This window comes from Meles meles, chromosome 19, assembly GCF_922984935.1.
Source record: "Meles meles chromosome 19, mMelMel3.1 paternal haplotype, whole genome shotgun sequence".
Classification (NCBI taxonomy): domain Eukaryota; kingdom Metazoa; phylum Chordata; class Mammalia; order Carnivora; family Mustelidae; genus Meles; species Meles meles.
The window spans coordinates 3530311-3557708 of NC_060084.1; the positions used below are offsets into that span (position 1 = coordinate 3530311).

At 59.8% G+C, this 27398-nt stretch overlaps 1 protein-coding gene across 3 annotated transcripts in view; it reads right to left on the reverse strand.

The window, feature by feature from the left end:
- The window catches only part of GSE1 (Gse1 coiled-coil protein), a 387465-nt gene extending 378477 nt beyond the window's left edge, over positions 1–8988 (reverse strand). The window contains exon 1 of one of the 3 annotated variants that reach the window (XM_045987493.1): positions 6799–8988. In XM_045987493.1, coding sequence (XP_045843449.1) covers positions 6799–8667 — 1869 coding nt within the window. In that variant the 5' untranslated portion in view covers positions 8668–8988. The remainder of the gene's footprint in view (positions 1–6798) is intronic. The other 2 variants (XM_045987491.1, XM_045987492.1) reach the window with 2 other exon arrangements.
- Positions 8989–27398: the final 18410 nt, after the last annotated feature.

Below are 27398 nucleotides of genomic sequence, written 5' to 3' on the forward strand. Positions count from 1 at the left end.
GGCCAACCTGACCGGCCCCTCCCTGCCCCCTGGCACCCCAGCTTCCTCTTCCCAAGGGTCGCACCTCAGGCCCCTGCCCAGACCATCCTCCTGGCTCAGGGGACCACTCCCAGCCGCCTGCCTCTCCCTGCCCACTCCCACCCGTTTCAGCCCCTCCCTGCACACCATCGGGTTTACTCCAGGGCTGGATCCCGGACACAGTAAGTGCTGAGTAAAGACAGACTGAGCGAAGGAATGGAATCCTTTTCGTGACCATCACAGCTTCCAAGATAAAAGTCCCAAACTCCTGGGCTGTGCTTACAATGGCTTCTATCGGCAGCTCTTACCCAGTGCTAGAGTCTTCTAGAAGCTTTCAAATGCCAGGGCCACCAGGGCCACCCCTCAGAGATTCTGGTTTAATAATCTGGGGTAGGGCCCGGTCACTGGTATTATGACATCCACATCAATTCAAACCTATATCCCGTCACTGCCAACCACTCCCACAACATCAACCTCCTCCCACTTCAAAAACCTATTTAAGGGCCTCCAGCAAACCCCACTCCCCACATCCAGGCCTTTGCACATACTCTCCCCACCAGGAGCACAGGCCTCCTACGTGGACCCGGCTGAGCCCTTCTCAGCCTCCAGGACATCGCTTAGATGTCATCTCCTCCAGGAAGCCTTCCCTGAACATACCCGTTTCCCATCCTCCTGTGAGCTCCCTGCAGACCCCAGCGCAGAACCCAACACACCGCACAATCACGCCGGGAGACTTTCACAACCCCCTCCCACATGAGCACCCAAGGGCGGGGCCTGCCCAATTCCACACGGCCCGCACGCAAATGTGTCGAGCTCACGGGCAGAATGTGTGGTTCTCCAGGTGTTTCCCCAGGGCAGCTCTGGACAAGGGCAGAAGCATGAGCAGGGACGAGAGGCAGCACTACAGCTGTGCCCCCGTCACGGGACCGCCAGAATTTCTTTCAAAACCTACACATCTAATTAGCTCGCATTACTGAAAAAATAACTGGCATAAAGCGGCATTAGCTTATGGTCTTGGCCCTCCAGGTGTAGTGCTGCCCCCAGAACGGTGACCCATGACGTTTTTCTGACCCTAACATGGGGTGGAATATCATGGTGTTTGGGGGGCCCCCCACATTTCATCCTGAATTTAAAACCTAGACCCCGTGAAAGGGGGAGATACTGAACAAATCTGCGAACATCCAGGGACAGGATTCACAGGTGTGGGGAGGACCCCACAGCTGGCCGCTGCCACTCCGGACACCGCATCCACGCTTCACTGGGGCGAAGGGAGGCGATCTTAAATGTTCTCCCCACAAAACCAGGAAAGGAGCAACACGGTGAGACGGTAGGGATCATTTTGTAACAGACGCACATATGTATCAAACCAACATGTTGTATCTTAAACTCCCACAGTTATGTGTCCACCGCGTCTCAACGCAGCTGGAAGAAAGGAAAAGAAAATCAAGAAAACCTAGACCCCCAGAAGGTGCTCTCGCCTTCCCAACCCCACAGAAGAGACCGCCAGTCTGTGACTGGATGTTTTAGCACCAAGTCTGGACACGCTCAGCATCCTTCTCGCCGGTTCCAGCCACCCACCAGACCTCACCGGTGGGATGCAAGCCGCCTGTGACCCCGAAAACCAGACTTTTCACTTGGGCAGACGGGGAAACTGTGCAAAAGTCATGTGGCGAGTAGACGCTCCTTCCGCAACAGCCCATGGATGTCCCACCTGGGGCCACGTGCCCGTCGGAAGCCGAGTTCCCGGGTACTCTTCCTAGAGGCCCACCGTCCCGACCAGGCTATGGAGGCGGAAATGAGCAACCCGAACTCCAGAAGCGGGCACTTCCCCAGCCCAGAAAACGTGCCCGTGACACTGGCAAGCCGGCCCACGGCTTACAAACCCTCCAAAGACAGTCATAGGGAGTTAACCTTCCAAGGGTAAGATCCCCAGAGACCTAAGCGGGGAAGGGGCGGGTAGGCCTGGAGTACTCTGGACTTGGCCTCCCTGCCGCCCCGCCCCTCCCTGCTTCCAGCGAAGGCTGAGTTCTGGAGACCTTCTGCCTCCACTTCCTCTTTCCCAGGTGTCCCCAGTCGCCTCCAGGTTTAGGACAAGGCCCGTCTGGAGAGCTTACTCCTCTGAGCAGATGGCTCCCAATCGGCCAAGAAAAGCCCAGCCCTCCCCTTGGAGGAGGTGGTGGGAGCTTGAGAAAGTCCCAACGCCCAGTCACTTCCCACCTGCTGCTGGGAGAGGATGTTGGTGTCGGCCCAGCCAGGCGGCCCCCTCCGGCACCTTCTGGAAGTCTCCCCCCTCCATTCACCTCGCTTAGATGTCCCCTGAGCCCAGCCCTGGGGAGGAGGGCTGCCAGGCCCGCCCCGAAGAGCAGGGAGCCGTGCGGGCGCAGAGAGCAGGGGAACACGGGAAACAGATGTGCGGGCCGGGCCTGACAGGCGAGCGATGACAGACTCTCTGGGCAGGCCTCAGATGTCAGTGTGGAGAAAAGAAAGGGGCCTCAGCAGCAACACCTGTTCTGGGCTCGAAGGCCACGCTCCAGGGGCTGGGCGGGGTGTCCCCCGCAGTGAGGGGCCGGGTGCGGCTAGGGAAACAGCTGCGCGCTCCATGACCCAGAGCGCTCCCCGGACAGATCACTGCAAGAGGGCAGGGCGGCCAGCCCAACCGGCAGGCAAGGAAAGCCCATCGATCACGCCGCAGACCCATCGGGGGACGACCCGCAGCAGGAGGTGCCGGCTGAAATCTGAACGCGATGCTGCGGGGAGCAGGGACAAAGAGCGCTACTTAGCAGCAGGGCAGCGGCCCGGTGGGGAGGGGCGCAGGGACTGGAGAGCGGAGCCGGCTGGGGGGGGGGCGCTTTTCAAGCTAACGCCTGCCTCTCAGCTGCTCCGGGGGCCGGGGGAGGGGGTCGCAGAAGCACGTGCAGGAAATTAGGATCATCCCCCCCCCCTCTCCCAGGGCAATGCCGCCTTCACAGCGGTAGCCCCAGAGGGGACAGAAAAGCAAGAGAGAGAAGAGGTTGGAGACCAGATGCCAGAGCCGGACTCCTGGGTCCAGTGCCTGTCCTGCTGTTTCTAGCTGTGTGACCTTGGGCAAACTGCTTGCCCTCTCTGGACCTGCCTTTCTGCTACGGACTGGAGACGGTGTCACCTCCCTGCACAGGGCCGCTGGGAGGCTCCAGTAAGAGTGATACGAGGGAGGCATGGGGCACGGATTCTGTGACGCCATCATCATCACTATGTCCCCAGACACTGTCTCGGGCAGCCTGGCCCACTGTGCCCCCATGCTCTGAAGGGAGGGACCACCCGACCCCTCCCCCAGCAGAAAGGTTGGGGGCAGAGGCTGCAACAGCCCAGCAGGTAGGAGCCAACCAGAGACGCGACCCCAAGTTACCTGCCCCTCAGGGAGAGAGAAAGGAATGAACGTGCCTGGCGTTCCGACTGTGCACCCGCCGCTCCCACCGCAAACCTTCCCGAGGAAAGATCACCTCTACCTCTCAGGTGCGGCGAGAAGGGCAAGTCTGAGCCAAGGTCACCCAGCCGGCTCCAGCAGAGCGAAGACTGAAACCAGGGCTGGGTGAAGGCCGTGCCCCGGCGTTCCTCCTCCGGGAAGGGGTGCCAGGCCCCCGAGAGTGTGGGCTGCAGCCTGCCCAGCCCAGTGCCAACACAGCCCTGCGCCAGGTGCCAGCTCGGAGAGGTGGGGCTACGGGACAGGGCACACCCCCCCCCCACCAGGAAGCAAGGAGTCCGGCTCAAGAGAAAAGCCGCAAACACGATCCCAACGGAGGGTGTCAGTGACACCTTTCTCTCCTTCTTTCTCCGTGTTCTTTCATACTGTCTCAGGCTGATTCACTAATGAATGAACGTGTACCGGGAACAACTGAGGCATCCCAGGAGATGGCAGAGAGGAGGTTCCGGAACATGCCGTTCTGGCTCAGTGGTTTCCCGGTGGCCACCTGCCAAGGCCCCTAAGCCACTCCCCACCCCCCATCCCCTAAATCCTCAAACCACACACAAGAGACAGGCAGGACCCCGGCGCTGACTCCCACCGGGAGTCCCCCCACCAACACTCACCCCTTGTGCCCACCCTGGCGCGGGCGGCGGTGGGGGCAGGCGCCCCCCCCCCCCCACTCTGCGGGAAGTCGTGTTCTCTGCGGCCGCTGTGCCCCTCCCACTGACACTGAAGGCACAGCACTTGCCACCAGATCCCCAGCGTCTGGAACAGTGCCTGGCTCAGAGCAGGCGCTCCATAAACATTTGTTAAATGAATGGGAGGGAGGAAGGAAGGGCAGGAGGCTGCATTTCCGGCTTTCTACTGATCATCAGTCAGGCTCTCCTCCAGGCGGGAGTGGACGCTTCTCCCTCCCTCTGGCTGCCGGAGCCTGGGAGCCGCACGGCTGCCTTCCCTGTCCCCGGCTCCAGGCCGATGGCCTCACCACCCACCTGGATCGCGGCCACCGCCCAGCCCTGGGTGGATCTCTTCCCCGTGCGTTCCAACCCTTCTTTCAAGGACTTTTTCTCTCTCCCCTGTGCCTTTAACTCCAGGGCCTCGAGTTCCCTGCAACCTCATTCCCCCTCATCCCCAGAGCTCCCCTGCCTACCCCAGCTCCCGTGCCTCTTCTGCTGGACTCTACCCCCCCCCCCACTCCACTTATCTTCCAAGGCTACACCTCTCCGGGGGTGGGTGCAGTGGGGCTCGGGGACGGAAGACCTGGGTGGAAAACCACCCCGGCCACCTCTACTGGGTGTGGGACCGTTGCCGATGCCGTCAGACTTCTCGGAGTCTCCATATACTCATTCGTAAGATGGGAACGACAAGACCTCGTAGGAGCAAACGAAGTAACTTGCTTTAGAAATGGCGTGAAAGTGAGGACGCAGTCAGCCTTCCCGAACGGCGTGCTGACCCCTTCTGGGCAGACACCAGCTTGCGTTTTCATCCCTAAGGGGCTACCGTCCACCGCCGCCTTCCCAGCTGGACGCTTCCCTCCAGCTCCTCCTGCCCGTGAAGCCCACGCTTGGCATCTCATCAAGTCCTGATGAGTGAGCGAATCAACACAGGAAAACTCACCCCAGAGTAGATGTTCTGCAGAAAAGCACTCTGGCAAACCGCAGAGGAAGTGCTCTGACGACCCCGGGCGCCCCCATCACCAGGCCAGAGACCCCAGCCATTCTGCAGACCCAGAGCCGTACAGAGGACTGACCCGTATCCCAGAATACCCTGCCCAACACATCGGGTAGATGGGAGGGTCCCACTGTGTGCCAGACACTTGGCTTTCTGGAAGCAGCTAGATGCCCAGTCTGTTCACATACTTGGCCCTCCAGGGGCAGGCGATCCCAATCTCCACTCCCCAGCCAAGGACATCAGCCCAGGGAGGGGAAGACCGAATCACTCAGGCACTCAGTGACCAAGAGAGAGAGCAGGACTGGAAGCCAGGTCTGTCCTGCTGCAAAGCCAGGCTCACCTCCCAGTTCCGGCCCTGCTGGAAAGTGCACCCTTCAGATACCCAGGAAGAGACCCACAGCCCAGACAGCCACAGGCTGCCAATGACAAGTTCAGCATCCGCGGTGGGGAGCGATAGGTGCGCCCGTTTGGAGTGACAGGCCCACCAAAGCCCCCAGGTACATCTCTGCGGTCCAAAAGGAACACCGGCAGAGAAGGAAGCCTGGGCAGAGCACAAAGGCCCAGGGCAAGCACCGGAGGGAAGCAGGAGGATGCGTCCACTTTACAGACACAAGCACCGTGAATGAACCCATGACCCAGGAATCTCTGCACGTGGGCACGCACACAGACAGGGGGCAGGCAGGACCAGAAGCCTCTCGAATGCATGAAACGATCATTCCTGAACAAGTCAGAGACACTCTTCCCGGTGCACAGGGCCCTCGGCCGGCCCCTGGCCAGTGGCTCCCACTACAGACATCTGATGAAAACAAACCAGTTCCACCGTCTCTAGCAGAGATGCCGATTCATGGCCCGCCACGGCCACCACGGGGATCACAACACACCATCACCTACTCCCCCCCCCCCCCCGACCCGCTGGGGGCAGGCCCTGCTTTGGCCTTTGGAAAGCCAGATCCACAGTGAACTGAGCCCCAGTCTGGCTCCTCCCAGGCAGGCAGCATGAAGGCAGGCACCTTATAAACGGGGTGAACAGCAGCCCCCCACGACCCCTCCATCCTCCTCCTGCAGGGCTTGCTTGCAGAGAAGAGAGACTCTCTTCCCACCCAGAGGGAACGTCTGTTTAGGCCACTGTCCCCCGGGTCCCAAACCCCCACGTCTGAAAATCTGTTTCCATCTGCTATGAAACAACCCGAGAGTCTCAAAGAACAAGTGTGAACTTGGGGGGGAAGCTGCAGGAGCTAAGAGGGGCCGCCACCTCTGCTGCCTTTCCACCGGGTGGGTAAGCGCGGGGACCGCCGGGTGACCTGCACGGCCGGACTAATTACCAATGTTATCAGGCGGATGACAGACGTGCCCCGAACTTCCTCTGTTTGACGGGCTCCGCTGCAAACACACTCAAGTTCAGGCCCGAGCCTGCTCTTTGCTCTTTGACCTATTCTCCCACAAGACCGCTCCTGCCCTGGTCCCCCCACCAACTCCACGTGTCTCCGGCCCAGCCAGGCCCACGCACTCCCCACGCGCCAGCCCGGGGGGGCCCCGGGGGGGGGCACCTCCTGCTGAAACATATCACACAGAGTCAGCATGACCTCCTCCCCCGCAGAGGAACAGAAAATAACAGGTCTTTCTTCCCTGCTGGAACCCCAGAGGCTGAAAAGAAAACCGCTGCTTACCTTCATCACCGCTGTCACTGGGGAGCTCCAACCCGCAGGCCCCTGGCGGTTGAGCCCTGGGCCTGCACATACCAGGGTCCCGCACTCCACACAGGCGCCAATGATCAGCTGCCGCCCGTCGTCCACCAGCAAGCTGTGGCTGGCTCGGAGGGTGTAGAGAAACAAGGGCAGCCGGGCCACCCGCACGGCCTTGAGCCCGAGACACCGCTTTTTCTCCCGCTGGCAAAAGAAACACACGAACGTGTCCACTTGGTACTGCCGCGACCAGGGGCTGACGGTGTGGTGAGCGCTGCGGGCCTCGTGCTGCAGCCACTGGCCCAGCAGGTCGTGGTAGCAGAGGACGCAGGTGGCCACCAGGCCCGTGGAGTCGGCAGGCCTGGCGCGCGGGGCGGGCGGGTAAACAGTGAGGAACGGGAAGAACGGCTCCTTCTCGCCCAGGCGGCTGGAGGGGTTCACGTTGAGCTGGAACTCCTTCCCGGGGCCCAGCTCGGCCCCGCAGGTGTAGCAGACGGACACCGGGCTGCCTCGGGCCGGGGCCGGTGGTTCCAAGACAGCGGGGTCTGAGGCCGAGAAAGCCTGGTGGTACCTGCCCAGGAAACCCTGCACAGAAGTGATAAGCTCCTCGTTCTGGCAGGCCCGGTACAGGGCCCAGACGTCCTCCAGGACACTGAAGCACTTGGGGCAGCTTCGGACCTCACAGCGCTTGTTGGGGCCCCGGGCGTTGGGCGGGCAGGGCAGGAGGCTGAGGAAGGGGAAATGCATGGAGCCCCTGGCACTGCCATTGAGGAGCCGGGAGGCCACTGCCCGGGCCTCCTGGGTACAGTCCTCCCCGCACAGGTAGCAGGCCTCCGGCAGGGTCCCGGCTGGCGGGCCGTCTTCCCTGGGGAGCCTCCTGCCCTTGGAGGCCATGCCGGGGGCGTGGCTGTTCAGGGGCACCACGTAGAGCCGCTGCAGGACGGGCACGCTGGCCAGCTCAAAGCTCTGCCACTGCTGCATGAGCGAGGAGAAGCAGCAGGGGCACACCAGCGTGCTGCCCCCCTCGCTGATGGGCTGGGCCCCTGGAGGGGGGCTGTGCAGCCACAAGAAGGGGAAGAAGGGCGCCTGGGCCAGCTTTTCTTGCTTCTGCACGTGGATCTGGTGCTGCGAGGCCGGCGCCAGAGCCGACCCACAAATGTAGCAGCAAAGGCCCTCTGGTGGCGCAGCCCTGCTCTCCAGGGAAGCCCAGGGGACACGGCCTGCGCTCTCCTTCTCTGGCAGGCCGGGCGGAGGCTGCTCCTTGCGGTCCTCTTCCTCGCTGGTGATGTTGATGTCACTGTCCTCGGACATGCAATAGCTCCCGCGGGTCTCCCCCCGCGGCCTGTTCTCGGGAGACTTAGCGGCCCTGCCCGAAGAGACTCCCTTCATGCCGTCCGCGGGGGCCACCTGGACTGGCGGGCCTTGCCAAGGATCCTGAATGCCCCTCAGGACGCTGGCCCGGGCCTCGGGCGCCCAGTGCCTCCCGGCGGCCTTCCGCCTGCGCCTCCCGCCGGTCTTGGGCTCGCCGTCCCCGCGCTGCTTCGAGGGGGCCCCCTCCTCCTCCTCCTCCACGTCGCCCTGTCCCGGAGGGGGTCCCGGCGCCGGCCTCCACTCCTGGCAGCGGCCCCCGCGAGGCCCGGGCCCCGGGCGGGGGCTGGCGGCGTCGCGCACGGCCGGCTCGGTCTCGGAGGGGGGGTCGGTGTCCGACAGCTCCGACAGCTCGGAGTCCCGCGTCTCGTCGCCCGCCGCGCCGCCCAGCGCGTAGGCGACGTTCCACTCCCGGGGGGCCCCGGCGGCCCCGCGGCGCCCGCCCGCGCCCGCGTCGCACTGGTGCGGCCGCTTGAGCCAGTACATGCGCTTGTCGACCGGCGTGCGGGCGCGCTCGAACGCGGCCCACTGCTCGCCCAGGAAGCAGCGGCACACGGCGCACACCAGCACGCAGCCGTCGGCCGGGCACAGCTCGCGCGCGCCGGGCGCCGGCTCCTGCTGCTGCAGGAACGGGAAGAAGGGCTGCGCCGCGGCCCCCGCGCCCGCCGCCGCCGCCGGCTGCTTCACCTGCAGCTTCAGCTCCTTGCCGCGTCGGATGCCGCCGCCGCAGATGAAGCAGGAGAGCGGCGCGCCGCCCCCGCCGCCGCCGCCGCCGCCCGCCGCCGCCGCCCGCTCGCCCACGGCTGCCATGAGCCGCTGCTTGCGGGAGAGCGGCGCCGGCCGCCCGCTCATGGCCGCGCCGCGTCCGCCCGGCCCCGCGTCCCGGGCCCCCGGGCCGCCCTCAGCGCCCGCCGCCGCCGCCGCCGCCGCCGCGCCCAACTTGGGGCATGAGCGCGCCGCGAAGTTTGGCGGCGGGCGGCCGGCGCGGGCGCGGGCGCACGGCCGCTCGCAGGGGCGCCCCCCCGGCCTGCCGAGCCCCCGGCGGCGCCGCGGCGAGCGCGCCCGGAACGCAGCGGCGGCGGCGGCGGGCCCCGGGCGGCTGGAGCGGCGGCCGCATGTGCGAGCTCCGGCGCCTGCCAAAGCGTGGGGTCATTTAATTGGGGAGGAGGGGGGCGGGGCGGCGGGCGGCGCGCAGGGAGGCGGGGGAGGGGGCGGAGGGCGGGCGCGCGGCGGGCGGGGAATCCCTCCCTCGCGCTCCCGCCCGGCGCCCAGCGCCCCGCCCCCTCGGCCCTCCCTCCCCCGCGGCCCCAACTGCGCACAATGGCTCGCCGGCTCCTATCTATTTTGTGTCCGCCCGGGAGCCGCGCGCCGTGATTCATGGCCCCAATTAGGGGCTCTCTCCAGCGCGCTCGGCTCGGGCCGCCTGAAGGGTCTCCTCGGGGCCCCGCGGAGACCCCTCAGCCGCAGGAGCTGCTCTTTAAGTAAAGGGCAAGCAGGACGCGGCCGGCGCCCGAGACAGAGAGACCGAGGAGCCCCGCCGATTCGACCCCGGGCTCCCTGACCCCCTCCTCGTTTGAAAGGAGGGAACCAGTGAGGGTCATTTGCGGCCCTGCGCAGCCCCGGGTTGGGGCACCTTTCAGGGCCCGGTGTGCTAATTTTGGAGACAGACGGGAGAGGATGATGTCTCCTGCCTCCTGGAACACATTAGTGAAGGCACCATCAGGACAGGGGTCCCCCACCTGCCACGCCTTCCCCACCGCTGGCCGGCTGCCAACGCGCCCTCACCAGCAGCACAGGAAGGGTCCCGTGTGTCTCTGGGCTGTGTGTTCCTGAGCAAGTGACTCAACAACTCTGGGCCCTTTCCTCCTCTTAATAAATAGGAGCTCTGGCAGGGGATGAGCCGGGCCAGGCGCTAGTCTAAGCACTTTATGTACATCAGCTCGGTTCCTGCTCCCAGTAACTCTGGGCTGAGTGCTGTCATCAGCCCATTTTACAGATGAGAAAGAAGACCCACGGAGAGTGGTCATGAGGGTCATGAGGGTCAAGTTACTTTTCAGGCGCAGTGGGCTGGGATTCAGCTCCAGGCACCCAGACAGTGGACTCCAAAAGCCCCTGCTCTCAAGCCCCTCACTAGGCAGACGTCTGGTCCATGTCACCCATCTGCTGATGGAACCTGTCCATGGCAGGGGACATGGCCAGGACCCCTCAGTCCTCCCCACTGCTCTGGCTCAGGCTGGGAGGCTTTGTGCAAATCCGGGCCTTTCTGAGCCTCCATTTCTCATCTGTGAAAGGACACCTCTTCCAGCTTCGAAAGTCTATGAGTCTCTGACTCCTCAGGAAGTTGACAGCTAGCTACCCCCAGCCTACCAGCTGGAACCCAGAGTGAGCCTGGGGACAAAGGTGCCAGGTGGGCCCCTCTGCCCTCTGGGGCATTGATATGTACATAGTACTCAGCTTCCCCTGGGCACCGAGGAGGGCCATGCATTATAAATAAATGCAACAAGAGGAAAGGACCACCTTTTGGGAACCTTTGGTGCATAATCTGGGGGTCACAGTCTTCGGACTTTAAAAAAATCACCATCATCATTACCACTACCACCAGAAATTCAGTACTGCAGGTCCTTATCCAGGCCCAGGAGAAAAGCTCGGTCAGCAAAACCGTCCGGGAGGAATGCTGCGGTGGGGGGGGGGGGGGGGGAGGTGCCTCCCCTGCTTCTGGCAGTTTTCATGTCTGGTGGCAGGAGGGGCCAGATCAGGCAACTTAAAGGGCTGGGGTCCTGTTCATGGTGCTCTAGCATAATCCTCAAACCCCACACAGAACAAGAGGTTGTTGATAAAACAACTCTGGCTTAGGAAATGCAGGTCCCCGGGGGGTGGGGGGGGTTCCTGGTGAACCCCTGGAGGCCTGGCACGTGCTTCCTCCCACCTCGAATGCCTCTGCGGGCTCTCTTTGCACACCGACTCCTGTCCGTCTCTAGGGTCTCGGCTACAGCGCCCTCCCAGAAAGGCTTCTCTGACTTCTCTGCCTCAGGTAGGTCCCCCTTGCCATCCTGTCTCAGCTCGTTGGCTTAGGAATTTGCTGTTGATTTTATTTGTTTTTCTTCAGCTGTTCCTTGTCTGGCTGACCAGAAGCCTGGGGACTCCTGCCCCCTGCAAGAACCAGGTCTGTGTTGCTCACTCTGGATATCGAGGGCCCATCTCGGGGCCTGGGTCCCGTGCACTTGGGGCCCCATCTTGCCCCATCCCTCTCTATCTGTGGGAGTCTTGGGCAAACTTCTTCACTCCTCAGGCCTCAGTTTCCTGCTCTGCCCAATGGGGTGGTGATCCTCACCAGATTTTTGTCGACTGAGGGCCTGGGTAGACAGGCCTGGCACGTCGTAGGCGCCAGTGTGTATTTCTGACTCTACCTGGTGGTTGACGAGGTTCTGCTTTGTTTGTACTTCAGCGTGGGGGGTGCGGCGCATTGTTGACAGAGGAGGGCCACAGGGTCAACGGGACAAGATGAGGGAGGTGGGATTTTCTAGACTAAGCTGGTCTCGAAGCAGAACTTCTGAGTATGTGCTGTGTGGATGTGCCCGTGTGGGTGTGTGCGTGTTTGTGTTCGTGTGTGCATGCGTGTCTGCACCTGTGAGCATGTGTATCCGTGTCCTGATGTGTACGTGCGTGCGTGCACACGGGAGCACAAGGACGTGTGTGTTCATGAGCTGGCCTCTGTGTGTGTGTGTGTGTGTGTTGCGTGTGTGTATAAAGTGGACCCGGGGTGGGAGGAGAGAAGCATCCACCTGGATGTTTTCGTTTCCCTCCATGACCAGGGACTCCGGAAAGTCCCCCGCACACATCTCGGGAAGCAGGCAGCCAGGGATCACTGATGAGAGCAGGAAGAAGGCTGGGGATGCTGGCTGTCCTCTGTGGGTGGACCCACGGGGCTGGCGCTCCTGGCATCGTAAATGTGTGACAGTTAGGAGCTGCGCGGCTCCCGTCTGTCCTTCACCTCTCTGAACCTCAGTCTCCCCACCTACAAAGCAGGGATAACAAAACGACCCATCCCAGAGGGCTGGGAGGAGGGTGAGCTGAGACCGCCCCAAGAACCGCATGCTCTGGACCCAGAAATAACGGGAGTGCTTGCGGACATTGGTTGAATGTTAATTACACGCAAGGACCTGTGCCTTACAGATGGCAACTGACCCGATTTTTGCCACAAGCCTGCGAGGGAGGTTCTCATGTACCCCCAGCTGGCTACGGAGAACGCAGAGGCACGGGGCAGGGGCGTAAACGCCCCAGGTGGTGCAGCAAGGGACTGCTGCGCGGGAACTGGGGCACCATGTCCTGTGATACCCTCCCTGGTTGGCCCTGGGGCCTGAGATGCTCGTGTGTTAGGGCAGGGATGGCCTCCAATGCCTCCCCTTTCTGTCTCTCACATGTGCTCCGAGCCCCTGCGGGGGTCCTGGGGGACAGAGAACAGACGGCGCACACTCCAGACGGTGAGGCTCGATTGTATTAACTTCACTTGGGAAGTGCGCCCCCCCATACCCCCCCGAGCTGGCTCCCCGTGTCCCTTCTGAGAGGAGGGCCCCCCTTGCTGCTGGAGAGAGGGTACTAGTTTCCCCCCAGGGCCCCTGTCTGCTTGCCCCATCTTCCTTCCTCAGATTGGGTGTGGGGGGGGGGCTCACAAGCAGCAACAGGTGTTCAGGGGCAGACCCGGCGCGGAGGGCGGATGGACGGACGGCGAGAAAGCACCCCACCTCCATTCTGCAGGAGAGCAGAAGGCCCGTCAGCCTGGAACATCTGGGCACATCTCAGATTCGCGGCTTCCTGTGGGGCTGCCTTGGCCCAGAAACCGCAGGAATCTGCCCTCACCGTGCTGCGGAGGCTGGTTTCCAGGCTCCGAGCACTTATCACACGTTATTTTGTGCATCTGCCCCTGGGCCCGCCTCTCTCCTTGCGGGAGAGGCTGACTGGCTTCCCCTGTGCTATCCCATGGTGTCACAAGGCCAGGGACATAGATGAGGCTCAACCTGTGTTTGAACTTGGGATGCCAACACCTTACCAGGCCTTCCAAGTTCCACAACTGCCCAGCTACTCCGGCCGGCTTCCAGTCTCCCACTCCCCCCGACGGCCAGCGATGGAGGCCAAGTCCATCCTGGTGCCCCCAGCCTCCTCCCTTCCCACCGGGTCTCTGCTCTGTCCCTCCTCCCTCGAAACGGCACAGGGCCTGGAGCTCCCCTTCCAGGACGGTTACCTCTGCAGGCTGGTCTGTCCTTCCTCTTGCAAAGGCTGTGTGTGCTGTGTATTTGGCCTCTGGCTCGCTGGGGACCAGGAAAACAAAATTTATCATCTGACTGCCCTATTTTTTTTTCTTACTTTCTTTCCATTTTTTTTTTTTTTACCCCTAAGAACGAAGCAAGCACTTCTCTGCCATCCTCAGAAAGAGCTTTAAACATGGCAGGCCACCGGCAAAAATATGTCCTCCTTCTCAGAGGGAAGGAATGCAATCGTTAACAATTAAAAAAGAAAAAACAAAAACAAAAAAACCTCTGGGTTTCTGGGGGCCTCGGGCTTATGAGCTGTTTCACACCTGTTAGCTTGCATGACAGAGCAGTCCAGGGGGGCAAAGCAGGAATCATCAGCTCCATTTGAGAGACAGGGAAACCGAGACCCAAAGGCACAGCTCCCGAGACCGGGAAAAGCTCCTGGCTGCCAAGGTTGCTGAAATTTCCTTGCATTTTCTTTTCTTTTCTTTTTTTTTTTTAAGATTTTATTTATTTGTTTGACAGAGAGAGATCACAAGTAGACAGAGAGGCAGGCAGAGAGAGAGAGGGAAGCAGGCTCCCTGCTGAGCAGAGAGCCCAATGTGGGACTCGATCCCAGGACCCTGAGATCATAACCTGAGCCAAAGGCAGCGGCTCAACCCACTGAGCCACCCAGGCGCCCTCCTTGCATTTTCTTGGTGTAAACCAGGCTAATCTGTTCAGTGTAAATATGAAAAACGCATAGCGTGTTTGCTGACCTTATCTTAGCACCCCCTTTTTTTTAATATAGGAGCTTCAGAGAGTGGACATGGGAGGGGACACAATTTCCATCTCGGGGGGCCGGAGACCCTGATGCAGAAGCATTCTGTGAGCAGCAAAGGGCTTCATTAAAAACGAAACAGAGCTTGTATTACACATTTAAGGATCAGAGAGCGGGGTACAGGTCCTAAGAGCAGGGTCAGGTGCCCCTCAGCCACTGCCGGGCTCCCAGGAACCTGGAAAAAGACTCCAGAAGCGAACAGCCCAGCCTCCCCTCTGGGTGACACCATCCCCCCCCCCCCACCTCCTCTGCCTGGAGACCTGAGGCTACTGCCAGCAACTTCAGGGGCCTCGTAAAACCCCTTTGATGAACGATCGCCAGGGCAGACCTGCCACTGGGGATGAGGGGACAAACACTCCACATAAATCTTGAGTGAACTCAAAGGCTCCCAGGCTGCTGGTTTCTCGACAGAGCCTGATCTGCGGCACGGAATCGCAGCAATCATTTACACGGTGAGCCGCCAGGCTTCCCAGCCAGGGAGGTTTCCTGGGAAGGCAGGGCGTTGAGGGGGTTGGGGGGGAGGTGGGAGCGGGAGGTTGGAAACCGAGGTAGATAGTAGCTGCCTTAACAGTGCCTGGCATGCAGTAGGCGCTCAACAGATGACCCGGCTCGCGTCCTCTGGCATGCAGTGGTAGGAAGCTAAGGCTGCCTGGAGGCTGACGAGATGCCAGGTGCTCTGTGCAGAGCTGACGGCGGCACGCTCGAGTTTAGACTTCGTGACTGCCTCGGAAACAGGCGCTACTGTTACCCAATTTTGCGGACACTCGGGAACGGGGACCGCACGTCCCCCAGGTCACACGGAGCTGGGAGCGGCAAAGCTGGATTCAAAACCAGGCCGTCTGTCCTGAGAGTCCCGCTCCAATCCAGCCTGCTGTGTGCTCAGCGCCTGGCCCGTCCGCCAGCCTCCCCCAGCCTGTGCAATAAAGGCACCCTTGTCCCTCATGGGGTCCTGCCAGGGAGGCCACTGGCCAGGGCCTGCTGGACGCCTTCGAGTCCTGCCTATGGTTCTGCCAGTGGCCCCACCCCAGCCCCAGCGCCCTCAGCCTCAGGCCCTGGAACACTCAGGGGGCTCGGCAGGTCCCCGGCGCTGGCTAACAGGGGGCGGGGGCTGGCAGCCAGCAGCGACAGATTCTTTCCTGCTGTTCCTCTGAGTCACAGAAGGATAGTCCAAGCCTGCGTACCAGCCCACCAGCCGGCCTGCCCTGGTCTTTCTCTTCTGCAGTTGCTTGCTGCTGGACTCACGATGGGGACCGGAAAATGGGGGCCGAAGCGTGTGTCTAGTACTAAACTCGGGTGTTGTTTTTCAGAACCTCTCCCTGGAGGGTGACCCCCATGCTGGAAGGGGTGCCTCCCCACAGGGGGACAGCCCGCGGGACTTTTATAAACTGAGCACATCCGTGTTACCAGCACCCAGAAATAAGCCTGTCCAGCCTCCCAGAAGCCTCCCTTCTGGGGTCCCTTCCAGGCACTGCCCCCCACCAATGGTAACACCTTATAGCCAGAGCTCTGGGCTTCCAGCTTCGAACACCAAACTGGTGTTTTATTTTTCAGCGACTTTGTCGAGAGGTCATTTACACGCCACATCATCGCCCGAGTCGTGGTGGACACTCAGTGGCTTCTCGTACAGCTGCGGGTGTGTATCTCCTCCCCTAACAGGAACTCTGGACCCTTTATCAGTCACGGCCCTCCCCCTGCCCCCAGCCCCTGACAACCCCTTGTCTACTGGGTCTCTGGGGATTGGCCGGTTCTGAGCGTTCGGAGAGACTATGGGCCCTTTGTGCCTGGTTTCTTTCCCTTGGCCTCGGGTTTTCAGGGTTCACCCAGGTGGTGGCGTGTCAGTACACGCTGCCTTTGTACTCGATATAAATAGAAGCGTGTCATCCGTCTTCTTTGAGTCTGGCTTTTGGTTCTATATTATGTCTGTAAAGTTCTTCCCTGCTTCTCCCCCATAGGAATACTCAATTCTTCTTATTCTTCTTCTTCTTTTTTTTTTTGCTATATAGTATACCGCCCGTGACGATGCTATAACTTATTCATCCCGTCCACTATTGATGAGTTGGGGGTAGGCCATATTTCAGGCCGACACGAACGGCATTTCTCTGAGCATTCTAGTCCACGTCCTTGGTTAGAAACACATAAGGAGTTTCTGTTGGGCAAATATGAGGAGTGGAATTGCTGGTCCCAGGGTAGGCGTAGGGTTGACGTCCCTATGTAGTGAGACGTCAGAAACCACATTTGTGGGGGCTCGTGGAATACCCAGGACTCCCTGGTTCCCGAGCCCTGCTCTCAGCTGCCCACTCACCAGCCCGGCCCTGGGTGCCGTCTCCCTGCAGGGCCTGCCTCCCTGCCCAGCAGTTCCCATGAAGCCCACACGAGCCGCAGAGGAAAAGGGCCCAGCAGCGGGTGTTTTCCTTGGGTTGTGCGAGCACGCGTGGTTTCTCTGCGCTGGGTCTGAAACTGTATTCCTTTCACGGGCCAGAAATACTTAGGCATGGCTTGCTCTAAAAGGGGAAACACATTTTAAAATTCCAATCTGCCCAGGTCTTAGAATGATTTAGAACATTCCGGCTGTCGAAAGGACGGCGCTCACCAGGAACAGTGACTTACAGTCCCCGGTTCCCACTTTGAGTCCTGACTCCACTCCCTCCTGGATTCAAAGCGTATTTCTGGGGGGTGTGGGGCCGGGTCCAACACTGGGAGGGGTCCAGGCCTACAGACTGCGGGACAGTATGCGCAGGACCTGCACGCGCTGGGGGTGAGGAGATCTCAGATCCTAAGCCAGCCATCCTCCCTTCCAAATCTGTGGCCATCATCCCATTAAGTCCTTTCTTTTTTTTTTTTTTTTTAAAGATTTTATTTATTTATTTGACAGACAGAGATCACAGGTAAGCAGAGAGGCAGGCAGAGAGAGAGGAAGGAAAGCAGGCTCCCCACGGAGCAGAGAGCCCGATGCGGGGCTCGATCCCAGGACCCTGGGATCATGACCTGAGCCGAAGGCAGAGGCTTTAACCCACTGAGCCACCCAGGCGCCCCCCATTAAGTCCTTTCAGCGGACTCCATGAGGGAGGGACACAAGTACCATTTCCACTTCGTAGATGAGGAGCGTAGCGCACAGAGAGGCTAAGCAACTTGCCCAAGATCACACAGCTTCGAAATTCGAACCCAGGCTGGTTGGCTCCAGAGCCCGCCCTCTCAAGCATGGCATGACGTTGCCAGGAGATTTCAACATCTGGATGGAAAGCCCAGCCCTGCCACATATTCTCCACGCGGCCCTGGGCAGGTGGCTGAACTCCGGAGCCGCATTTCCTGAGCACACCTGCATGTGGGGAATAACCACGCCTGCCTCCCTGCGTCGCCGTGGAGCAATAGGGACCCCACTGATGACACGAGTGCCCCCCGCCCCGTGGTAGGCATTGTACCGGCGTCTGTGCCTCCCCCGCACTCCCTGAAATGGCTCCTGCCTTGAAGAAGTGGATGCCTTCTAAAGTGCGTTTTTGGGAAGTTGAGACTTTGGACCTTCTCCAGCCCATCCCCTTTATTTAACAGGTAGAGGGGCCAAGGCCTCAGGGAAGCCCCGGCTCAGCTAGTCCCAGGTCCTGGGCATGCAGAGTTGCGAGGGCAACTCCCAGCCGATTGTGCTCCTGCTCCCTCGGGAGATGGGGGTTTCAGGCTTTGAGGCCCAGGTGCCCTCGTCCTGTCGTTCAAGTACGCCTTCCTGACTGTGTGTCTTCCACAGGACCCCAAGGCTTGACTTCCGGGGTGACCAGCTCTGCCGTTAGAGAGAAGCAGACAGAGCTGGTCTCTGGGTGCTCTCCCGGGGCTCCAGGCTCGCCCCCAAGGGCTGTGGGGTGGGAGCCGGCAAGAGACCGGGAGTCAGGTCGGGGTGTCCCATTGCAACTCCGGCTAGGCGCCCCGACGCGCCTTCCAGAAAGACTATCTCCCGGCAGGGCCCCCCGCGACCCTACGCAACCATTAATATTTATCAGACCTGAAAGCCGATCCCCTGGAGAAGGGAGAGCAGCCGTAAACAGGTGCCGTGGTGGCTGGCAACCCAGCCAGGGCTGTGGGCAGCCCGGGGGGGCTTCATGGAGGGTGAGGGGGCGAACGAGGCAGGCTGAGCAGGAGGCCCTTTCCAGGGGCCAAGGTCTCAAAGGATGCCAGGCGCATGATCAAGGAAGAAGACACATCATTCTGAGAACCTGGAGCTTTCCTGCTGCCATGGGTGTGCGAGGCCGGAGGGTGGGGGCGAGCCTGAGGGCCTCTGGCTTGGGGTGCAAGCCATGGCAGGGGGATGGGTGTGGCAGGCCGGCAGTGGCCTCCTGCCTGCTTCCTCCCTGGGGGTGCCTCCCAGCTGCTCTCCATGCAGGAGCTCACGCGGTCTTTTCAAAAGTGCGAATCTGGTTGCGGCCTCTCTCCTACTTGAAATCCTCCTCAAGTTTCATAGCCCTCGGGGGAAAAGATCAAACCCCCCGCTGTCGGTGGGGTCCTGCCCACGTCTGTGGGAGCCCCCAGAAGTCCACTTGGCCTGTTGTGCCCTCCAGGTGCTTTGGCCTTTCTAAGAGGCACCAGGCACTTCGTTTGCTTCCCAGGGCCTTTGCACGTGCTTCTCAACAGCCTGGAACTTGCTTCCCTCCCCTCTGTGCCCATTAATTTCTGCCTGTGCCAGACATAAGCCATTCCTCAGCCTTCCACTCTGTAGGCAGGCCCTATAGACTCCATGTCCCAGCTTCCCTTGCCTTGTGACCACCCCTAAGTTCAGCCAATAGAAGACTGAAGGGAGCTGGAAGGGCAGGCAGAGGGAGAAGCCAGGGTATTTCTTCCTTTCTCCTCTTCTCTTCTCTCTCCCCTGTCTCTCCTTTCTGCCTCAGGCAATGTCTGTTGGCCCAGAAATGGCCCTGATTCTTTCATGGCCCCAGCAACAGCTCTAGTAACACTCTTCTTTGTCCCTCTGGCCTGCTGGGGGGGGGGGGGGTTGGTGACAGCAGCTTTACACAGTTCTGGGAACTGTGTTATCACTTCTGTAACCAGGTCCCTTTGTTTAATTCCCTCTCTTGAGCCACCCAAGGCAGATGTCCGTGTGGCACATGGTTCATCTTCGGGCTCCTAAGGGAGGGTCCAGACCTCACTGGCGCCCTTGCTGGTCCCCAGGCCTGGCTCAGGAAACTCTGGGATATGCTGGGTGATTTCTTTTCCTTCTGGGTACTTATTGCTGTTTGCAATTATGAATTCATGAGCATGGTTACTTGATTAACATCTGTCTCCCCCCCAGATTTGCAAGTTCCATGAAGGTAAGGGCCAGACATCTGTTTGTGCTCAACACTGTATCTCCAGCTCTAGAACCTAGCCTAACGTCCAGCACTCAGTAAGCATCTGCTGACAAATGAATGAACAAGGAGAGATGTGAGCCACTCATTCAGTCACAAGTACTTATTCTAGGTGGATCTTTCTTCCCCCCCTTTCTCAGAAGGTTCTAGATAGATTGCTTGGTGAAACTCATCATTCATTCAACTACAATTTACTGAGCAACTACTGGGTGTCAGGATGAATGAATGGATGGGTGCATGGGTGGATGGATAGATGGACAGACGGATAGACGGATGGATGGATGGATGGAACGATGGATGGATGGATGGAAGGAAGGATGGATGGATGGAAGGAAGGAAAGAAGAGGAATAATGGATGGGTGGCTGGCTGGCTGGAGGAGGGATGGATGAATGGATGGATGGATGGGAAGAGGAAAAAGGAATAGGTAGATGGATGGCTAGAAGGACGGATGGAAGGAAGGAAAGAGGAGGGATGATGGGTGGGTGAGTGGTGGGCCGGCTGATGAATGGAGGGCTAGATAATGGAGAGGAAGAACGGGTGGTGGACGGATGAGAGGACAGAGGAGGGATGATGGATAGATGAGCTGATGGTGGGAGGAAGGAAGAATTTACTCTCAGAAAACAAAGGCAAGCAGGAAGGGCAGATGGGCAGGCTGAATTAAAAGATACAGCTATTATTTTGAGGAGAAGCACAGGGAGGGGGCAGGACAGTGGTCACATGGGAACTTGGCTCTGGGTCCCTGAGACATGCAAGAAGGTCGGGCTCTGAGAAGGGAGCGGGTAGGAAAGGTAGCTTGTGAACTGAGCTGCCATTCCCTGTGTTAACCAAAATTAACCACTTGGGTTTGGAGAGCCCATGCCGGGCCGTGGCTTGGAGGCCAACAGGGTGTGACGGGTTGTTCCCGGGCTGTTCCAGAGACGCAGGGCTCCCGAACTGGCAGAGTTGACCCTCTGGCAGCAAGGTGCAGAGGCAAAAAACTGAGACAAAAACGGAGACCCTGGAACTCCCGAGCCCATGTTACAATCGTCTAAATAATGGGATTTGGGCGGCGTTTCCTTCGACCCCAAGTGGCTAGGGCCCAGGCTGGGCAGTTGCAAACTCAGTGGGCCCCAGAACTGCTAAGAGCCCGCTTGGCAAGCTGACGCCTGGGTCCGGAGCCGGAGCGGGACCTGGCGATCTGCAGTGTTCTAACGAGGATCCAGGGGACAGGGACCACAGTTGGAAAAACACTGATCTTGATGGTGTCTCAAATCATATCAGGAAAGAGTGGGGAGGGACGCAGGCGGCAGTAAACTCTTGAACTCAGCAGCCAAGGATCTGGGGTCAATCCGGGCCCCGAGTCTCCAAGTTTCCACCTGCAAACGGGATACAAGGCCCACCCCCGCTGCCCCCAGTGTTGGCGTCGAGTACGAAATAGGAAAGACCAACAGAGATTGCACAACGAGCAAACGTAAGCTCCTGAGGCATCCACTCCTTTAAAATCTAGCACGACCCCACGATACCAGAGGAGCTCTGGAATTCAGAATTCCGAGACTCTGAGAAACACCCAGGACGTTCTGGGCACAGTACTACCGTACCCCTCCGTGGGGTCTGACGCAGCACCTCTAGCCATGCTCGTTGATATTCCTACAGCAAAACAAGCGAATCTCCACACTGCTGTAGGGGAATGGAGACTATAAGTGGCCTCATTGTGTCAGCCCAGGACAGATTTCTGGGACCACAGGAGTCCCACACAAACTTGGATTTTTGAGCTTCTGCGATTTTGGACTTTCGGATAAAGGACTGAGCCCTGTACAAGGATGCGGGCATCCCAAATGATGCTCAGAAAAGATCACACCAGCGCTGAGGGAGAACATCAGTCCTACATCGTGAAAGCAGGAGGTCAGAGAACCTTTGCTCCATGTCCGCGGACAAACAGCAAGAACGATGACCCCGGGTCTCGCTGCCAGGCAGGACTGCCTGTGATTTCCTCCTTTCTGTTTATTGGTGTTCCATATTTTCAAACGTTCCGCCTGAGTACCGTGCATACATATTGCTTTGTGATTTTTTTTTTTATTATTAATAGGTGCTTCGAATCTGTAAACGCCCAAAGACTTGGTGAGATGACCCCTCTGGGGGGTGGGCAGTGATGGGGAGACACGGGGGGGCAGACATATCCATCTCTAAGGGCAGAACAGAGCTCTCTTGCCTTTGTCCACTCAGGTTCTTGCCTTTCCCCCAGCCTCTGAGGAGGAACGGGCTCTCAGGAAACACTTGCCTCCCCCCAGCCTCCGTGGGTCCCCCTCTCCATGAGAGTCCGGGGCCTGGAGTCCCCACCGCGGATCAGGGCCACACGGGCCACACTGGCCGGTAGAGGAGGCGGGAGGCAGAGTCGGAGGCAGGCGGGAGGGAGGGGAGCGGGCAGCGGGGCGCTGCTGATTCGCCGGTCCTCCTTCAACAGGTGGCCTGCCATCTGCTCCGGCCCCCACCCAAGCCACGTGTCCAGCCCTCTTGAGTTGAACTTGGGCTGTGCACGCGGCCTGAGTTCATACAGCCAGAAAAAGAACTCGCTGAGAGCGGGCCGGGCCGAGGACGGATCGTGGGTCGCTTGTCCCCTAGGAGTAAGGCTGAAAATGACCAGGGACCTTGGAGAGTCCCCATGCTCCGGCCCTGACCCCGCGGTTCTTTCTGCTGCGTTCCTGGAGCTTGGCCTAAAAGCTTTTCGGAGCTGGGTGTGCTCACCTTTCACCTGCTGGATTTCGAAAGGCAGAGGGGAAGGCGCCGGCGCGGGGTCACACGGCTTAACATGCTCTGACTCGGGCCCGAGTCCCCTGTTTATCACCGGGCTCTCTGCCAGCTGCAGGTACGAGGCCTTCGGGAGCCTGTACATCCAGGGAGGAGACGCCCTGTAGACACCGAAATCCGACAGTGCAAGAGCTTCCTAACCCTGCTGTTGCCCGCCTCAGAAAAGGACGGCCTCTGAGCCCCCGTGTCATCTGTCCAAGCCTCTCGGAGCTGCGGTTCGAAGGTCACGACACGACGCGCTACGGGCTGATCCTTTTCTTCAGCCCCGGCATCACATACTTTTCTTTTATTCTTAGAACCACCGCACGCGGTCAATCCGGCCCTTTGCCAATGAGGGAAGGGACGTGTCAAGGGTTTGGCAGGCACACACGGGGCAAGCCCAGACGCGGACCCAAGTCACCGGGACCCCAGCTGCCCATCCCTGCCGTGGCTCCCCTCCTCCCTCCTCTCTGAATCTGCTTTCCCTCTCACAGGGAACATGTTGGAACCTGTTCCTGGGGCAGAGCTCAGCTGTCGCCCTCCCAGCTGCCGGGACCCGGGTGTGTGCCAGCCGGCCCACTGCGGCCGGGAGCTACGTACAGCTTCTGAGCCACCGGGGGCCAGGAGGGGGGCTGGGCAGGGGCTGCAGGTTAAGTGTGTTCTACCCTGTGCTACCTTCTGTCCCCTAACAGGCCCCTTCCACCAGACAGCCAGCCCGCCTGACCCCTTTCTTCCTTCCGGGCCAGGGGCCCCCCCACACCCGCCCCCCACGCCCATACGGGCCTATGAGCTGGGGGAAAGGCCTTTCTGGGGCTGGGGGCTCTGGGATGGGAACGGCCCGCCCCGAGGCGTCTCAGGAACCCAGGATGCCCAGCCCCTCATCGGTACCTGCGGGCTCTCGCAGGCATCCGTGGGAAGAACACACGGTGAAAAACCACTAAAAGCCTTTAGCACGTGCTTGTCCTGTCCTCCAAGGGCAGATGCTCCGGGCAGCATGGCCCGGGCCAGGCAGGGTGGTCGCTGGGTAACAGAGGGCTGATGTTTACTGCAGATGTCAGTGGGGCCATGGCCCCGGCCTGTGGTCTCAGCCTTCCTGGGAGGTGATGGCCTTGAACCTGGAGACACGGCAGTCACTGACACAGGGGAGCCGGGCCGTGAACTCAGACTGTCAATTCCAAAGCCACGCACGGCCCGCTGGGCTCTGTCTTTTTGAACAGATAGCTATTGTGGGCGGGCTGGGGGCTCTGGAGTCCGGCTCGGCCAGACTTCAGGGGGCCTCTGATCTCTGGGGTCCTGCCAATGGCTTCAACACTCAGAGCTCTTGGGGGGGGGGCTCCCCAGCAACTCATCCAAACGAGGGCCAGAAAGTGCAGATCACAGTGGGGGAGGAGAGTGACGGGGAGGGCCCCAGGAGGGGCAAGCGAGGCCAGAGGCAGCACCAAGGGGTGGGGCCCAGTCCACGACACTCTCCCCCATAAGACCCCAGGATGTGCAGAGTGGGGGCCCTTGAGAGGGGGCAGGGCCTTCCCCCCAGTACTCAGGGCCCTGGAGAGCCAGGGAGAGGGAGTTTATCCTAAAGGCATAAGGCAGAAAGCCAGCCAGCTGCAGGGGGCGGGAGCGGGAGAGTCTGTCCCAGGAAAGGCCTGTCTGCCAGGCCCTGGCCTCCTTGGGCTGACTGCCTCTTCCCACCGGCCCAGAGGCGCCAGAGCCGGCCTGGGAAGGAGCCGCGCCAGGTCAGAGAAGGCCTGTCCCCTCCTCGGGTCCCCGCCCTGAGAAGGGTTTTCTTCCCACCAGCACTGGAAGCAGACAGAGACATAAGAGAGACAGACACACAGACACGGAGTGCCAGAGACACCAGAGAGAGACAGAGACTGACAGAGACCCCAGAGAGAGACAGGGACGGAGAGATCCTGAGAGAGACAGAGATACAGAGAGACAAAGGGAGAGAGACAGCAATACAGAGTGCCAGAGACACCAGAGAGAGACAGAGACATGAGAGTCAGAGAATACTACAGATACAGAGAGACAGAGACAGACACCAGAGAGAGAGAGAGTCAGGGAAATACAGATTCTCAGAAAGACAGAGGCAGAGAAAGAACAGGAGCAGAGACAAGAGACAGTAGGAGATACAGAGACAAGAGAGACAGAGAGACAGAGATGGACAGAAATACAGAAACACCCCAAGAGAGACCTGGGTACGTATACACAGACATACACTATGCATAAGTAAACACAGAGACACAGAGTCAGAGATAGAGAGACAGAGAGAGACACACAGACTTGCCTGGTGTAGAGTGTCACCCGCACAGAGACCTTCTAGACACAAGACCCTTCCATGCCTGCCGCCCTCATCAAACCCTAACAGCCGCCTCTCGAGGGAGCAGCTGGAGCAGACCCTGGGGCGGTCCCGAGGGCTCTGACCCCGAGCCTGCTGCTGCTTCGGCCTCCCAGATGCCTTGTGCCTCCCACCCTAGACTCCCCGGCGCTGGTGCTTTGTGCCCGGCGGGAGCCCGTGTGGTAGACACACACTCGGCCGGCTGCCCGTGGCCTGCGTTGGGATCCTGGACCTGTCACCCGCCTGCCCAGGTGCTCAGGGCAAGGGTCGGCCCCTCCCTGAGCCTGTTTCCTCATCTTCCAGAGAGAGAGGGGGTGGCTTCGGACCTGCCAGAGCGGGGGGATGAACCCCAGCAGGTCCCACCAGGTTGACTGCCCCGCCGCATCCACGTGTCCACACCACCCGCGTGAAGAATGCCGGTGGTCAGAAGCCCAGGGTCCAGGTGGAGGCCTGGGCTCCAGTCCCGGGGGAGGGGTTAATTAGCAGTGTGGCCTTGGGCCTGGGTTCCAATTGGAAGTCCTTCCAGGGGCACCTGGGTGGCTCAGTCGGTTAAGCATCTGCCTTTGGCTCAGGCCATGATCCCGGCATCCTGGGATTGAACCCTGCATGGGGGCTGAGTCAGGAGCCTGCTTCTCCTTCTCCCTCTGCCTGCTGCTCCCCTGCTTGTGCACACGCTCTTTCTCTCTGTGTCAAATAAACAAACAAATAATCTTAAAAAAATATATAGTGTCTTCCCGATCTGGGCTCTGCCCTCCATCCAGGGCACAACCAGGGCACAACCAGAGGGAGTCCACAGAGCTCGGTCAGCCCAGCAAGCAGGCTTCCCAGCAGGCCTACTACGCGCCGGGCCCCGGCAGGCTCAAAGAGGCTACAAGCTCAGGCACCTGGCATAATAAAAGGGCCCAGCCGGCGTGGGCCGGAGAACAGGGGCCAGAGCGGAGGCCAGGAGGACCGCAGGTGTGGGAGGCTAGGACGTTCGCCTTCTCTTCTGAAGCCGACTTACCGAGTCACAGTTGAGACAATAAAACGCACCTATTTAAACAGTCTGACACGTGCGTACACCCGCGTGGCGACCACCCCCGTCAAAATAATCAGCATTTCCATCGTCCCCCAATCTTCCCTTGTGCCCCTCGCCAGCCAGCCCCGGCCCCCTCGCAGTCCCTGAAAAGCACTGCTCTGTCCTCCGCTGCCTCAGGCTTGACTTCTCCAGAATTCCATGTAAATGGGGTCACACCACGCGTGTCTGCGTCCTCCGACCCGCATCCGTTTTCTGAGATTCTCCCAAGCGACCGTGTGACTCGGTCGTTCTTCCCTTTCTACGGAGGAGCAGTGTTCCAGTACATGGTGACCACAGCGTGCCTCTCCACGGTGGCTATCTGGGCTGTCCCCGCGGCGAGCTACTGTGAATAAAGCCGCTGTGGGCTTTCCCGCGCGGCCGCAGGTGGGGACGGATGTTCTCATTCTCTTGGGTAAATGCCTCCAAGTGGAATTTCTGGGTCACGGGCAGGTGTTGACCTTGAGCTGGAAGCTGACTGGGCTCTGGTTTTCCTGTCTTTAAAAATGGGGACAGCAAAGTGGAAATAACTCAGATGTCCGTCGGCAGATGAAGGGATACACGAACTGGGGTCTACCACACGACAGCGCAGTACTCGCCTGCAGAAAGGCGTGAATCCTTTTTTTTTTTTTTTTGAGAAAGCGAGAGCACATGCGCGAGCAGCAGGGGAAGGCGGGAGGGGCAGAGGGAGAGAGAGAGTCTTCAAGCGGACACCCCACTCCGCACAGAGCCCACACAGGGCTCTATCTCTTGACCCCGAGATCATGAACCACGAATACACCATGCTAAGTGACAGGAGCCAGACACAAAGGGCACATAGTGAGGGATGCTGCTGCCACAAAGGGTCCAGAACAGGCAAATCCTTGGAGACAGAGAGCAGATGCCTGGTAGCCAGGAGCGGGGGAGGGCATGGGGAGTGAGCGCTTGCCGGCACAGGGTCCCCCTTCCCGGTGATGAAATGTTCTGGAATTAGGAGCAGGTGGTCGCACAACCCTGTAAATGAACGACACGCCGTAGAATCATGAACGTTAAAATGGTTCAAATGGTGAGTTTTATGTGATGTGAATTTTGCTCCAATTTCGAAGGGGGGGTGGATAATCTGGTGGGAATAATGCCTGCTTCAAAGCACCACTAGGGAAGGTCAATAAGTCCCCACAATGAAGGTTTGAGACGTTCAGGGGTTTTGTCTGCTTTTTCCCCATGCCTGGGCCATGGAGGGCACATAGTAGGTGCTCAACAAATGTCTGTTAAGCCCAAATAGCTAGCTTTATGATTGCGATCTCCCAGACCCTGAGGCCAAACCCTGCCAGGAAAACCTGGTGCCGAGCTTATTTGCAATGCTGTTCTGACCTTCACATTCATTATCTTCAAGAAATCTTCAAAACAATCCCATCAGGTGGGACTCTTGTAACATTTATTATTATTAATCTCCTCGTGTTTACCGAGAAGGAAACCAAGAGAGGTGAAGGAACACGCCCAAGGTCAGCCACCAGCCCAGGCTGGCAGACTGCTGAGCCTGTCGGGCGAGGTAAGCTGGCCCCGGTCCCCCGTGAGGTCAGCCAGCCCTGTGCCTCCCAGGATACACATGGTGGGGCTCCCTGCAACGGCAGATATGCCCTGGGCCATCTTTGTGGGGTGATGTCCTCTCCCCTTGGGAATTTAATAGATCTG